General features: G+C 37.1%; 2 protein-coding genes across 3 annotated transcripts in view; one reads left to right on the top strand and one right to left on the bottom strand.

Annotated features, from left to right (window-relative positions):
* The window catches only part of LOC124543625 (cathepsin L-like), a 113,303-nt gene extending 108,311 nt beyond the window's left edge, over positions 1–4,992 (bottom strand). The window contains exons 1-6 of one of the 2 annotated variants that reach the window (XM_047121883.1): positions 4,900–4,992; positions 4,314–4,516; positions 2,373–2,520; positions 1,830–2,035; positions 1,569–1,767; positions 982–1,158 (exon numbers count right to left, since the gene is read on the bottom strand). In XM_047121883.1, coding sequence (XP_046977839.1) covers positions 997–1,158; positions 1,569–1,767; positions 1,830–2,035; positions 2,373–2,520; positions 4,314–4,516; positions 4,900–4,992 — 1,011 coding nt within the window. In that variant the 3' untranslated portion in view covers positions 982–996. Of the gene's footprint in view, positions 1–981; positions 1,159–1,568; positions 1,768–1,829; positions 2,036–2,372; positions 2,521–4,313; positions 4,517–4,899 lie in introns of those variants that run through there. The other variant, XM_047121884.1, reaches the window with a different exon arrangement.
* Positions 4,993–7,017: 2,025 nt separating this feature from the next.
* Positions 7,018–12,373, top strand: LOC124543850 (cathepsin L-like). The gene is made up of 6 exons (XM_047122172.1): positions 7,018–7,115; positions 7,682–7,884; positions 9,321–9,522; positions 10,390–10,595; positions 10,669–10,867; positions 12,092–12,373. The coding sequence occupies exons 1-6, from the start codon at positions 7,023–7,025 to the stop codon at positions 12,251–12,253; spliced, it is 1,065 nt and encodes a 354-aa protein (XP_046978128.1). The 5' UTR covers positions 7,018–7,022; the 3' UTR covers positions 12,254–12,373.
* Positions 12,374–16,114: the final 3,741 nt, after the last annotated feature.

Genomic DNA, 16,114 nt, shown 5'->3' on the forward strand with positions numbered 1-16,114 from the left:
GTGTGTACGTAACTATTACATAAACATTGTTATTAGAATCGTGCAAAACTGGTGGTAACTAATGAGCTACTTGCCGGTTCTTCGCTGTAAAATCTATTTTACAAACCGATGGTAGTTTTACATTAAATCCAAATCTGTTTCCGACGCGGACGTCTTGAAAGGAATAAATGTTTTGATTCTGATTTTGAGCGGTAACCTCTTCATCTCGTGGCTATTTTTAAATCACGTAAGTTCATCATTTTTGATTCCAACAATTTTTCGGTTGTTTGTCGTTCGGTTTTATAGGTTGGCGGACAAGCATATGGGCCACCTGATGGTAAGTGGTTACCATTGCCCATAAACAATAAGAAAGAAATATTGACTATACCTTACATCGTCAATGTGCCACCAACCTTGGGAACTAAGATGTTATGTCCCTTGTGCCTGTAGTTACACTGGCTCACTCACCGTTCAGACCGGAACACAACAATACTGAGTACTGTTATTTAGCAGTAGAATAACTGATGAGTGGGTGGTACCTACCTAAACGGGCTTGCAAAGCCTTACCACCAAGTAAATTCGGATATGCAAGGAGACACTCGACAACCGATGTGTAGAGCTCGTTAAAAATATATCGGGAAGTTATATCATTAGAGTATTAAAGTTGCACTCGTACATTGATATCATATCATTTGAATGAAAAGAGGTCTGGATCTCCGATTTGGTGGGTTCCCTAAAAAAACATTTCTTGGTCCATATACATTGAACAGACTGATATCAATCTGAAAGCTATCAACATTAAATAATCGAAGAAATAATGTTTTTCATTTAGCTCCAAAAGAAGTCGCCTTACAGCGAAGGTAAATGAAACAAGTCGGCTTTACAAAATGTTTAATTATTCGTTTTCTTCTTTAAGTCATGAATTAATAAACAATAGTTATTAATTCAACGCTATCGAAGATGGCTGGCACACTTCACGTCGTGGATATTAAGAGGAATAATCAGTAAGAGTGTGGTTCAGACAAGCGGGTAGGAGGCGTACGAGGCGATGCCGCAGTTGTTGTCGCGGTTGCGCGCCATCTTGATGTAGCCGTTATCTCCCCACGAGGTTCCCCACGAGTTCTTTACGAGCCAGTATTCGACGCCCTCTTCGTCTGTATCGTAGCCCACTACCAGCATCTGCAGACGAGCGAACTGAGGTTAAGCACAAAACCAGCACTAACTATAGTGATGCTAAATGATTTCAGGGGTGCAAATCAATCCAACTCAAATTATAATGAGGATTCAATTTACAGCTTAGCCGCTGGAGCGATCGCTGAGATTGTTTTGAATCGTTTACATGCATTGTTATTATTATAATACTCAATGAGCCATAATAAGCCCGTAGTAATCAGCTCGTAAAGTGTGCCTAGGATGATTGCACTACTTTCACTATCCTAAGAGTAAAGTAATTTAGAGGCGGAGATTGCTCTACTACTACCTCTACCTGTACCACCTTATACATAATATTATCCAACCTTTTTTTTATAACGAATATTTAAAAACGGGTCAATCATTTTAAAACTATGGGAATAAAAACACCGACTCACCGCGTGGTTGAGGTCGCTGGAGGAGCAGTGCTCGTCGTAGTAGACTCCGGAAGAGTAGAGCTGAAAGGACGGCCGACTTGCGTCGATGACGACAGAGATGGGCCCCACGGTCGCCACGGCCTTCTTCAGGCTTGCCTCGTTACCTCGCTGCACGGACATGTAGCCCACGACGTTCAGGGCCACGTCCGTGGGGTCGAATCTGCGATAGTCGGCGTTTAGTGATTGGACGGATTAGCAGTCAATGTCGAATGTCGCGCGTACCTGCATGTGCTGACGACGCCCTCGTAGGGATAGGTCTCCTCCGTGTTGATGCCTCCGTTTTTGTAGATGTATAAGACGGCATCGTACATGAGGCCGCCATCGCAGCCTCTATTCCCAAACGCACTCGAGCAGTCGATCAGATTCTGCTCTGACAGTGACACGAGTTCGCCAGTACTGCGGAAGTGCTGCCCCTCCAGCGAGCCCGTCTGCGGTGACGGTTAGGTCACAGTTTATATTTGGAGAAAGAATAAAATCAAATGGAGTCGACGATGTGTCCCCGTATGCACGGTGGAAGGGTTTCCTGTCTTTTGTGTTTATAATTCGTAGTATTCGTATTTTCGAAGCTAACAAATAGATTTGTGTTAAATTGTCATATAAACTGACACGAACCCTTATATCAAATGCTTAGATCATTGTAGCCAAGTTAAGAGCATCAAATATAACGCATGTCTCACCAAACTTAATATTCATGGGTAACATTTAGGTTCATTGGAACAAAGACTTCGTTCTTGTTGTGTGTGGATGCGGGGGGTAGACACTCACGGTGCTGAATGCCCAGTCGGAACCGCAATTGCCTTGGTCCTTGACTTCGGTGACGGCGCCCGCCGAGAGCCAGTCCATCATCGTCGGTGGCGCCCAGGTAGCGGGTAACGAAACCGTAGCACCGCGTGGAACTTGTCCCTCGTTGAGTCTGCTGATAGTCCAAACACCTCACTACCTACTCTAAGTCTATCTTACTGCTACTTATCATTTTTTTAAAAACCACGACCCTTTATTAGGAATTACTAGTATTCTTAATTACTCCTTCATTGAAGCATAATGCTTGTGTTAGGAGGGGACGCGAAAATAGCCCAAGAGGTCACGATCTATTTTGCGATTGCACATCGTTAGGTGGCCTAAAAAAAATTGCGTTATCGATGTTTTTTAATTGAATATTTAAACACCATCGATTATTATCAAGCAAATATTCGACATGACTCATTGCATCGTACTTAAATGAAAGAACTCTACAGGTTTCCAATTTATTTTGCGTTTTTAAAAAAAGAAAACTCGAGCTCATCAAAAACAATTTGAGTCTCCTACAACGGGATACATTAGAGACACTTGGTAACCTATATAAGGCTTTCCTTTGTGTGCAACATTAAGGACTTCTCAAAAGCTACGTTACTGCGTCGCACTCAATCCTTCGATTTCTTACGAGAGTCATTCAGAATGACATTATATTTTGGATGACAATCACAATATAGTACTTCTAGAAAAGAATTTCTATATTTTGGTAATGAATTTAGGAATAATAATCGTACCTAACAGTCGTGTATGTTCCTAAAAAATTTTAACTTTTGTAAAAAACATTATTAGTGCTAAGAACACTTGGAATAAACTATTTGCGAATGTTGGCCGACTATAAGAGGTAAGTCACTTAGTCGTGATGACTGCAATCAAATATCCTACAAAACGTCCAAAATTATTTACGTGCAAAATTCTAATTAAATCGTTGACGAACGTTTGTTTTTTCATTGATATTATAAACCTGCTTATAAAACCTCTGACCTCTTAGATGATGCGATGCTGCAAACCGTTTCAAATATATATAAAACAATTACATTGTAAATAACAAACTTATTACTACTATATATAGAGAGAAACAACTAACAAAAAAAAGTTCAGCTGACTTTCTTTCACCAGTTCTTCTCCGTGCTCAATTGTGATTTTCAGTAAAATGGCAAATTTTATCAGAAAATATCTTAAATAAAAATTATAGATCATAAAATTATCTACAATAATTAACCAATACTTTCTTCATACGAGCCATCGTTGCTGAGATATTACGATTCAAAAAGTTGTAAATGTCAGAGTTTGCACGCCACCTGTGAGATACTACTGTACTTAGCGCGTTTAATGTGGTTTCTCCATTAGACCTATTTCACAAGGTAGTTATGGTAGTTGAATTTATACTAATACATTTAAATAAAGAGTAATCAATTAAAAAAATAATGTAGCTTATTCGTCCAGCAAATTGACGCTTTTATTTTGTTCAGAAAATTATTATTAAAAACTTTAAAAGGTTAAATTATGTATTATAACGGGAACCAATTGCGAATTTTATGTTTGGTTACTTCCTCATGGATAAATTACCAAAAATATAAATAATCTAACACCGAACAACAAAACTGTATAGTTAATTATTGTAATTATTCCGTAAGATTAAGGAAAAAGTTATTTACAAAGGATAACCTCATTAGCGACAGTTAGCTTGCAGATATTAATGTTTGTTTAAATACATTTGCAAGTCAAATGATGTTGATCTCACAATAATACTCATACGGGGTTTTCGGCTCCAATGACAAACCGACGATAGTCGTCAAGTCAATGCATATTTTTTATCTTCGAGGTCAAACTCGAGTTGAGCTGTTGTTATTCGTGACTTCGTGTAAGGGGATCGGAGCTCGTTAGGTTGATCATCGTGCTGTGAGGTGCACTCACTTGGCGGTGCGGTTGAACCCGTTCATGGTGTGCACGAACTCATGGTGCAGCTTGTCCGCGTACTTGTTGACGTCGAGGCGGAACGTCACCTCTCCGCGCTCGAAGCGCCGGTTGTGCTCCTCCACCTTGAGCTTGTTCTCCGCGTAGATCTTCAGACGGAACTTCTCCTCGGTCTCGTTTTCGTACGATTTCTGGTGCTTCAGCTACGGCAAACCGAGGGCTTATTCATAACACTTTCATATTCAAAAACTAAACTGGTATATTTAATTATATGTAAAGGAGCTTTATTGAAGGTTTTGTCAAATCATCAACTAGGTAACTGCCCGATTCGATGATTTGATTAAATCTTTGAATGCAACTCAAGGCTGTGATGTAACGTTAGACATTTGGTAATCTAGAGCGAATAAGTCCGTACGGAGTCATGTGTGGCCCACCGACGCCGGTGACGCCGCCTGCACAGTGTCGCCACGCAGTGCGCACCCGTGGAGCCATTCGCCCTACATTACATTGTACTAATTCATCTGCGATCACAGCGAACATTGAAAGTCAATACTGAAGTTATATCTGGGCACGTGATATTGTTTACCTTGAAGGCGCTCCATTCCTCGCGGAGGAGGTCGACGAAGCTGTCGGCACTGACCACCGCCACCATCACCATCAGCACAGCCAGGGTCCTCATTATGATGTCTATTACAATTTCGTGGTTGTTACCAAAAAGCGAGTCTCTAAAAACCATTAAAGAGAGTGAGTTACGTTAGGGCAGTAATCCTAAATTTGATTGTGCAATCTTATGCGTAATATAATGAATAGAATGGATAGATATATATGAAGTCCCAATGGATTGGTTCGCCCGACGCGTTATAAGTAAGTCGCGTTCGTATAAAGCATTTTTAATTTGAAATGCGTCCATTTCATATCGCCATAATTAGGTTGTTTCCGGTCAACTTCATGTAATGAGGTGTCATCAGCAAATAATACATTTGTACAAATATTTTTAACAAAAAAGGAAGATCATTTACGTATACCAAAAATAGATAAACCCAAAATGGATCCTCGTAGACCTCCCATTCCTAGTACAAAATCAGAAGACTTAATGTTATTCATTTAAATCTGTTGGATTCCTCGATTCAAGTTGGAGTCGATTGTATCAAGAGCCATAAGAACCGTAATGTTTTTGAATTAATATTGATTTAACACGAGCATAGTACACACAAGTTAATGTTGCCCACTACATCACATAACAACAGACCGTGAAATATAAAAAATATATGTCTGTGTGTGTGATTTAGAAATCGTAAAAATATATTTCGTTGATTAGGTCTTACCTTAATTTATTTATATACAGTCGACGACAGTGGTGTAGCACGCTAAGAAACTGAAAGTGCTAAGTCGAAAAGCAAATGCAAGTTAGGCTCAGATGTGAGTTCTACTTGACTGCGTCAGCTGAGTTATTTACTTGATTTATATACTAAGAGGTTATCTTAGTCATTGACCTTGTTCGATTGTGCATTACTGATATATGCTGCGCCGAAACCTCTGTGAGTGCCTGTGATGTTCCATTTGAACTAGTTCTTCTGCTGACTTTGATGCTTTCATTATCCGCAGATTTCAATTTTGCAATAGAAATCGTATTTCAACTTCAACGCATTGATCTTATATTAACAGTAGATATTATATAAAATATTTCTTCAAAATCTATGATAAAATTACAACTATAAGTCTAAACTAAACTATAAGTAAGAAAATTTCAAAGTTACTGTGAAATACTAATTTTGTGATGCATGGCAGAGGTTAAAATATTAGATATTAAGGGATATTACATTTTTACACAATACTAAGGGACCTTTGGTACCTTTGGTTTATTTTTGTAGAATACAATTTATAATATTTTTGATTTCATTGATTTGCGCAAATCTCGATGCCACTCCTTTCCTCACCCGTCACGCTTAAAAAAGTAGTCCGTGACAAGAGGTTTTGCTCAACAGACCGCTGACACTTCGCTCCGCAAATAATGGGCGTGTGAATATACCGCGTGTCATATTAATCGGTAACGCCCAGTCGAGTAGGTCAACGACGAGTATCCTCGTAGCTAAATCAAGTAAATTAATTAAACCGACGCAGTCAAGTAGAACTGAGTCTGACTCAAACTTAGCACTTGCAGTATCGAAACGAGATCCGCTGCTGCCGGCCACTGTATATAAATAAATTAAGGTAAGAGAAGCAGGGAATTATATTTTTATATTATAAATCCCACACACCTATTGTTATGCAGTGTGGTGTGCAACATTGTTTGTGTTCGTTGTGTTTCACTGATTCTCTTATAATTTGATGCCATCATAAAAATGTTTAAGTTACGAGAGTTATAAATAGATCTCTCTGTCCATGTTACGCTTAATCGTTTGAAATTTACAACAGCTGTTTTAAATTAATTATGTTATTAAATTACAAATTTCAGAATACCGTAACATCTTAATACAATTATATATTTATCAACATATGTATTGTGTATTTATCAAGCATGAAAAAAAAAAGCTAAGTTTACCTATAACGTATTGTCTAGTAATCGACAATAATGTAAACGTAAAAGTTTTGTTACTTTGTGTAATAGAACTTGTTATAAATAAAAACTATTATTTTTTTAATATATTGTATATTTTTCGAGACTCGCGTTTTTGTAACAATCGTGAAATTTTGATTGTAGATAACACAATGAGGACCCTGGCTGTGCTGTTGGTGATGGTGGCGGTGGTCAGTGCCGACAGCTTCGTCGACCTCCTCCGCGAGGAATGGAACGCCTTCAAGGTAAACAAAATCTTCAATCAATAGTTAGTTTCAATGAACGTTATTTTTCCTGCATAATATGTAAGTATATTATACATCAAAAAAGTCTTATAACTTATTGTTTTTGTTATAATATATAATACATGTTAAATGTTAGTTGCTAGACGAGATGGCCACGTGGTTAGAACGCACGCATCTAAGCCGATGATTGCTTGTTCAAAACTGAAAAAATACAAACAAACCCAGGCAAGCACCACTGAATATTCATGTGCTTAATTTATGTTGATAATTCATGTCGTGCTCGGCGATGAAGGAAAACAGCGTGAGAAAACCTGCATGTGCCTAATTTTATAGAAATTGGTATCGCAATGGTACAGGGTGCTGGAATTTCTTCCAAACCTTCCCCTCGAAGAGAGGAGACCTTAGTCCAGCAGTGGGAAATTGAGAGGTTGTTGTTGTTAAATAATTAATTATACAACAGTAGAGTATTAAATATTGTAATTTCCATTAAATATTTGATTATTTTCAATTCAATATCCAACCCCCAATCATATAGAAAGTAACAATGAAATCATGGTTTGCATTAGCTCGAACACCAGAAATCGTACGAAAACGAGACCGAGGAGAAGTTCCGTCTGAAGATCTACGCGGAGAACAAGCTCAAGGTGGAGGAGCACAACCGGCGCTTCGAGCGCGGAGAGGTGACGTATCGCCTCGGAGTCAACAAGTACGCCGACAAGCTGCACCACGAGTTCGTGCACACCATGAACGGGTTCAACCGCACCGCCAAGTGAGTGCGATCTACCGTACAGTTAACATCATGTTCGATCAAAACAATAAAAGCTGAGGTTAACTGAGGTTCTTCGTAGAAATATTGCCAACAATTGGCGAACGGCTGAATGTCTACGCTGCCACGCTACAATGCTACGTAGCCATTCTCCTTTACAATTTTTTATTTTCATATCTCGAATTACTCGTTATATTTCTTAATACAATGATAAACAATGTATATGTGTAAATGAACTTAAAATCAACTTAGATCTAAAGCACTATGATGAATCCATAGACAACAGCAAATATATTGATTGGACATACCTAACAATCCCGACACTTTCTATTTACGCTAAATATTATGATATAAAATTGAGTGGTCCTGAGTAGTATCCAATTTGTGTGTATGTGTGTTACTTTGTAATTATGTAACAAAATGAGTACATCAGCGTGGTTCAATGGCTGAGTGATGCCATGTACTGCTTTAGCATGTATTCGCTCGCTTCAGTTTTGGCGAAGGCGCTTTTTCCCGTGATTAGTACAAGTCAGTAGTAGGCGAGTTATTTAGTTTGTCCCAAGATAAAGATATCGACTTGATGAGTATCGTCGGTTTCTCATTAGAGCTGACAAATGTAGATGTAATGTAATGTAGTATGAGTAATGTCTGATATAATTGCATGATTTGCCAGTCTAAATATACCCAAACAAACATTTATATCTGCAAGCTACTTGTCACTAATGAGTTTATCCTCTATAAATAACTTTTCCTCACTGAACGAATATATCTGAGGAAGTTGCCAAATTAAAAATTAGGAATTCGCCATCGCCATTGGTTTCTGCTTCACCCCAAAATATAGCAAGTGTATTGGTAAAACTTCTGGCAGGCTTTCCACTTTATGGCTTTTAGAGTCGTGTCACATGGTTGCATGCGTTACCCTCGCGTAATCTCGTTAGTATATTTTTGAAAATAATAGATATAAGATTTTCTTGTTGTCAAATATAATTTCCGATGAACAGCAAAAGCACCTGCAGCTTTCTCCTCTACTCCTAAGGAGGATGGGACTAGGCTTGATGTAGAATGCTTGTACAGCCGACAGGGCACTCAGTTACTCTGTTCCACCATTTTTGGGTCGATCAAATACAATTAAATATGTATCCTGTCGGAATTCAATATCTGAAAATTCAGTTCAAGCTTATTTATATTTTTGATTTAAGAATAAACCAATGAGATCATTAGATCTACTTCTACTACACAGGAATTATTTTTTAGAAATAAATCGCAAAATAATAGCTTCTAATGATTCTTCTCTTACATACATTGTTAATATATTTACGAAGTGTATTGCCGCATCAGTTGTTGAATGTCCTCTAAAAAAATAATTATAAAGCCTCGCAAAAATATAGATGAATAGAGCAAAAAATAAACAACTTTTTGTGAAAGTAAGTTGTTCGTAGCTCTATGACATACTTAGAGCAGAGCAGAGCAGCTACTGAGGAGCGTGTGTTGTCTGTCGGCAGACTAATCGAGGTGCGAGGTGCGGCATTCGTGTCACCAGACAATGTGGCGGTGCCGAAGCTGAAGGACTGGCGCTTGGAGGGCGCCGTCACCGAAGTCAAGGATCAAGAGGAGTGCAACTCCGGTTGGGCCTTCAGCGCCGTGAGTGTGCACCCTCACAAAATGTTACCCACCAACATTTAGCTTGATACAACATAAGCTGTAATACCACCACCAACTGATAACTTGGCTACTGTTGCTAGTCTCGTCTCATGCCATTATTACAATATTAAAATTATAATTTAATACCAGAATTATAAAAAAATGATAAGATCTAATATTTACAAAATCCATATCCAGTTGTTATTAATTGAATTTAATTTTAATACATAAACAAAATTAGTATTAAATTTTGACTGTATTTCCCATTACTATTTTATAAAATTCGACATTTTAAGCGACCAATTACTTTGATACCCATTTGTATATGTATATTGAAAAATAGAAATGTTGTAAAATAAATATTAAGGTCGCTCTACTATTCTCTCCCACGAGATGAATTGAATATTTTGAGGATTTCCTTTATTTGTTAAACATTATCCACTAAGTTATATAGGTGCAAATGCTCCATATCTTTTAGATATCGGTGTTTTCCAAAGTATCCTAGCAGAACCAACGACATTATCGGTTAAATATATTTATGATATAGTTCTGGCACACATGCAGCCTCTCTAAAAGATAATTTAAGATTAATTTAATCAACAGTCATGTAATTTTTAGATATAAGTTGTATTTACATTGTTGTGTTGATAAGACAAATTGTAAGAGAACAATGGGACTGACATATTTTTTATAAATAAAAGTCCCTTACTTAAATAAAGAATAAAAATAAAAAAAAAATGCTCCATAGAATTTTTTCTACGCGAAGATGAACTATGACATCAAATAAATGACACGAAAGCTTTTTCATTCTTTCTCTATTTGCTTCTATTCATTTTTCGCAATTTTACTGTAACCGAACCGTTGCAGACGGGCTCGCTTGAGGCGCAGCACTTCCTCCACACCGGCTTCCTCGTGTCGCTGTCGGAGCAGAACCTGATTGACTGCTCGAGCGCATACGGGAACAACGGCTGCAAAGGTGGCTTTGTGGCCAACTCTTTCACGTACATTCGCGACAACGAAGGCATCAACACGGAGGCAACCTACCCTTACGAGGCCATTAACGGAGAGTGCAAGTACGCGCGACATCCCGTGTCCCAATGGTAACGACGACTAACTCGTGCAGCTACTAAATGCTGTCTGTCGTAGGTACGACTCCGATTACGTGGGCGCGAAGGTCGTGGGCTTCGTGGACCTACCAAGGGGTGATGAACACAAGCTGAGGCTGGCCGTGGCCACCATGGGGCCCGTCTCCGTCGTCATCGACGCCAGCCGGGATTCCTTCCGTTTCTACACCAACGGAATTTACTACGATGAAGAATGCTCCTCCTATAACCTCAATCATGCGGTAAGTCGGCGATCTCCGTCCTTAACCTTAAGCTGAGGGACTGAATATTTGCTCCAAGATACGTTTGTGCCTTTGTCGTATGTGCCCACGTCGACCTTCGCTCCAAAGGCTCTGTTTCTCGCGTAATTTTGCTGAAAGAAATCTTTTCATGAAACATAACCGTTTCGTAACAATAGCAAAACAGGCAAATTTTGGAGTTAATTGAAGTGCACACTTGTGTCAGTTATTGCAGCTCTTTTATTTATTACCTTGATCTTGGACTGTTATCATGAAGGCTTCTGTTTCAGAAATGTGTCTCAGAACAATCTTTTTGGCGGTGTACCACGGTGACCCGCGTTTGTGTAACTTGTTAGATGCTTTTTTCCATTTCATTTAATAATACTACATTTCTAGAGAGGGCATGGAAGAGTATAATGTTCATTTTTGTATGGAAATTTATTACCTATGTTGGAATTATTGGGAACTATAGATATTGGGTTTAAGGCCAGTAAAGGTCCAAGGGTTGAAATGTACCACGTCAAATTTCTATCTTAACTGAACAAAGAATGCTAATATATTAAACATTTTCGGAGTGGTTCTCCGATGAAAAATTATATTTATTATTAATTATATGATACAAGAGTAAATAGTACAGTATATTATAAAATTCTATAATGTATATATCTATAATCGGAGTATGTAAATTATCCCTGATATGAGGTGTTGAATGATAATATTGTATTGCTTTATTTACTTTTAATTGTTTTGGTTCTGATAATTTCTTTGTATAATATTTGAAAGAACATGAATAACAGTCCCTGAAATTAATCATAACCTCGCTCCATATAGAAGCATTAAGCATACACTTACTTATTGATGGTCAAATTAAACACTACCACAGGTTCGGAAAAAGAAACACTGCTGACCAGAGAAGAATCGGCGAAAGAATCTCAGCTTTTTTCGTCAAATTAATTAAACACATAATTATATATAATTAGAAATAGCCAGGAGGCGCCTGTTTTTTTCCCAAGGTGTCACATATGAATCAAAAACTCACTTAACATTTTTTAAATTAATTAATTATTTTTTTTTATATTTAATTTGGAAACAAGCATTTTGAACGCTTTCTGGGATCCCGTTGTAGAAACGTACACATTGCCCCACAAAAGAGTTACTAACTCTATGCAGTCAAGTACCAAAGCTATGAGAATCACATTTTCTCATAAAATCAATAATATCCTGCAGATGCTGGTGGTGGGCTATGGCACAGATAAAGAGGACGGCGACTATTGGCTCGTGAAGAATTCGTGGGGTCGCTCGTGGGGCAGGCTCGGCTACATCAAGATGGCGCGCAACCGCAACAATAACTGCGGCATCGCCTCTGCCGCCTCCTACCCGCTCGTCTGAGCTACACGCCCACTGATTACACGTTTGAAGTTCACGACACGAAGCGACAGCCATCTCAGATTCTTAGCATTAAGTTAATAATGTTAAGTGAAAACATTAAATAAAGTATCTTTTTTGTTTTGTTATTGATTCATGATATCCAAACTACGCTGTAAGAATGCTCTCAATTACGTACTTTACTGATTCACCTCAGGGACTTTGTAAGTATATAAGAGAAGAACAACATATGGACAGAAATATACTGATGTTAGAGACGTATACTGAAGTAAGGAGTAATTTAAGAATAGTAAGTAGGATACGTGAATACAACTGAGTATGATCAAAAGCAAAATGTTATTTATTCAAAAACGAACGACCCACCCCGGCTTCGCACGGATGTAATGATGATATTAAATATACTACAAAATTTGTTTATTTACCACATCCCGTTAGAAACCTCTAAAATTATCAGTGTTTCTTTACTATATTAGGTATATATCATCTATACATAAACCTTCCTCTCGAATCACTCTATATATTAAGACAAACCTCATCAAAATCCGTTGCAAAATTTTAAAGTTCTAAGCATACGTGTATAATTTGACAGATCGCGGTAAGCGACTTTGTTTTATACTATGTAATGATAATGTTTAACATAACGTTTGCTATCTATGGAATAATTTTAGGTTGAAGCATTTGCTTAAATCTATATATATATAAAAATGAATTGCTGTTCGTTAGTCTTGCTAAAACTCCAGAACGGCTGGACCGATTTGGCTAATTTTGGTCTTGAATTATTTGTTGAAGTTCAGGGAAAGTTTAAAAGGTGAGAAAGTATGATAAAAATGCTAGGAATATTATAAAAACAACGACTTTGTTTTTCCTTAGAAATAGATTTATTAGAGAATTATCATTGATTTTCTATGATTACCGATGTTAGACAATAAACATTGATATTTTAAAATTGATTTTGCATTATTTAAAACATCATTACATCTATTTTTCGAATCTATATATATAAAAATAAGTGGCATTTTCGATGTCACTTTATTACTCAAGAATGGGCTCACGTATCCAAACCAAATTTTCAGGGTTTTTTGGACTCTTTAGTAGATGGTTTATGTGAAGTTTGCACAAAATCGGTCTAGTGGTTCTTCATTTATTACATTTTTTGTAACAAATGAATTCAATAAATTAAAAATGAGTACACTCATCCACCAGTTTCAATTGATAATACGTCTTATTTTAATTTATTAATTCCAAAAAAAACATTTAAAAGTACAGCGTTTATTTTCATGTTTAAATATACAGAAAAAAGTTAGTGCCATTAGTTTTTATTCATATCGATTGATGGTTCGTCCACAAGCTCAAAATTATATCTCGAGATGTGGTAAACTGTATCATCAGTACATCGTTGATACGTATGCCAAAATAGAAACTGAATGTATTAATTTTAATCGTTTCTGCCAAGCAAAATTAAGATCCGAAGAATATATTCATTTGCAAGATGCGATAGCGAATGATGCTAATGTAAATTATATAGGGCGATTGACTATATTGCCATTTTCGTTTATTAGTTGCCCATTGCATATGAACGAATATGTACAAGACGCAATTTGTTACGTACGAAAATGGGCGACCGGATCTGTTACATGTAAACCTCAGTGAGATGATATTCAAAATTAAACAATTTATTTAAAGAACAGTCGACAACTGATCGTCATGACATAACAGCACGTGTTTTTCGGCAATAATTGAAAGCACTTATGGCTTTAATTGTAGAATTATGTATATTTGGAGAGGTGCGTTGCCCTATGTACTCCATTTAATGGCGAAAAAGCAGATTGTCACATGCACATTGCACATGTATTAATTTGGCTGATACATAAGATAACTACGGATCAAATCTATAACGTTATATTAGCTGAAATTCCCGATCAAACTCTTGATCCAGAGTTATTTCACTTTGTCGTAAAAAATATGATTCATGGTCTATGCGGTGAGTTACATATGAGTTCGTTAAATCTATTTCTCGAATTTACTAATTTCTTCCAGTCGCAAAAAAACGCAGATGTTAAACCATTACACGCAGTGAAACTGTGGTCCAGTGTGGTCCCATTTTCAACCGACTTCCAAAAGGAGGAGGTTATCAATTCGTCTGTATTTCTTTTTTTTTTTTTTTATGTTTGTTACCTCATAACTTTTCACTGGGTGGACCGATTTTGATAATTTTTTTTTTGTTTGAAAGGTAGTGCTTCCCGTGGGGTCCCATTTTTTTTATTTTTTTTTCCGATGATGGTATCCATGTGAAAACGACATAAGTCTTAAATTTGCATTACGTGTATGCGCGACAAATAGGTGAATAACTGAAAATCACGTTAACCAATTTTGATAATTCTTTTTTTATTATAAAATATATACTTCAAGGGTAATTTGGTGAAAGTTTGGTAAGGTTCTGAGCACAGGATCCATGACAAAGTAACGGAACGGAAGGGAACGGAACAATTCTGAGGAGCACGTTAGCGATACTCGGTCGAATCTTTTATTTATAGGTTATTTGGATATTTGAGTCACCTTCCGTAATGTGGTTATGTTTATGTAATTATCATAGTCGAATATTATAATCAACTAGCTACCCACCCCGGCTTCGCACGGGTGCAATACTGATACTAAATATACTACAGAATTTGTTTATATACGACATCACATAGCAAACTTCTAAAATGATGATGTAGTATAGGGTTGGCTGACACCGGCTCCAAATATACCAATAACTATAACTACATGATGTAATCGTTAATCGACTTTTAAGTAGTCTAATATTTTTCATTTCATTTAACTTAGGAAGACTCTAAAAAATATGTTGAATACGCAATTATTTTTATTACTTTTTCGTGCATATTCATTTGTTTTAAAATAGTGTTTTGTTTGAAGTCGGTTTTTCTTTTTGTTAAAATTTTATAATTTTATCCCATTCTGATGATGGTATCCATATGAAAACCACATAAGTCTTAAATTTGCATTATGCATGTGCGTGATAAACAGGTAAATAACTCAAAATCACGCAAGCAATTTTGATGATTCTTTTTTTATTAGAAAGGATAAACTTCAAGGGTACTGTTACCTGTTAAGGGGTGAAAGTTTGGTTAGATTCTGAGTATGGGATCCAAAGTAACGGAACTCTTCAATTCTGAGGAACACGTTAGCGATACTCGGCGGAATCTTATATGGGTTATTTGGACGTTTGAGTTACCTTTCGTAACGTGTTCAAGTAATACAAGTCAACAACAACAAGTCATAGTCGAATATGATAATCAATGCAACTCCTAAACAGCTTCAGGGTGCGGTAGGTGGGTTATTGTCCTTAGTAAAATTTTAATGTGCTTACGTTCGTTGCTGCATTTCAACACGATGTGTGACCTTATGATGTACGACATACATTAGCTCTTTTGCAAAGTTTTTTTACTAAGGTCAATTAAATAAATAAATATGAGACAACATCACATGCATTACTCTGATCCCAATGTAAGTAGCTAAAGCACTGTGTTATGGAAAGTCAGAAATAAATACGGTACCACAAACACCCAGATCCAAGACAACGTAGAAAACGAATGATAACCTACATCGACTCTGCGGGAATCGAACCCGGGACCGCGGAGTGGCGTACCCATGAAAACCGGTGTACACACCACTCGACCGCGGAGGTCGTCATATTTGGAGTCGGTGTCAGCTCTTGGCTGGCTTGGATTTATACGATAATATACTCGAGAACAACAACAACAATAACAATAATTGCAACTAAATTAATATAATCGTAAATCAACTTTTGAGTACTCTAATGCTTTTTATTTTATTTTACTTAGGAGTACTCTGATAAATATT

Source organism: Vanessa cardui, chromosome 3, assembly GCF_905220365.1.
Source record: "Vanessa cardui chromosome 3, ilVanCard2.1, whole genome shotgun sequence".
Classification (NCBI taxonomy): domain Eukaryota; kingdom Metazoa; phylum Arthropoda; class Insecta; order Lepidoptera; family Nymphalidae; genus Vanessa; species Vanessa cardui.

Coding starts and splice junctions, on each gene's coding strand:
- LOC124543850 (XM_047122172.1), top strand. CDS start 7,023: ATGAGGACCCTGGCTGTGCTGTTGGTGATGGTGGCGGTGGTCAGTGCC. Junction 9,523..10,389: donor CCGGTTGGGCCTTCAGCGCC/GTGAGTGTGCAC, acceptor GAACCGTTGCAG/ACGGGCTCGCTTGAGGCGCA. Junction 10,868..12,091: donor CCTATAACCTCAATCATGCG/GTAAGTCGGCGA, acceptor AATATCCTGCAG/ATGCTGGTGGTGGGCTATGG.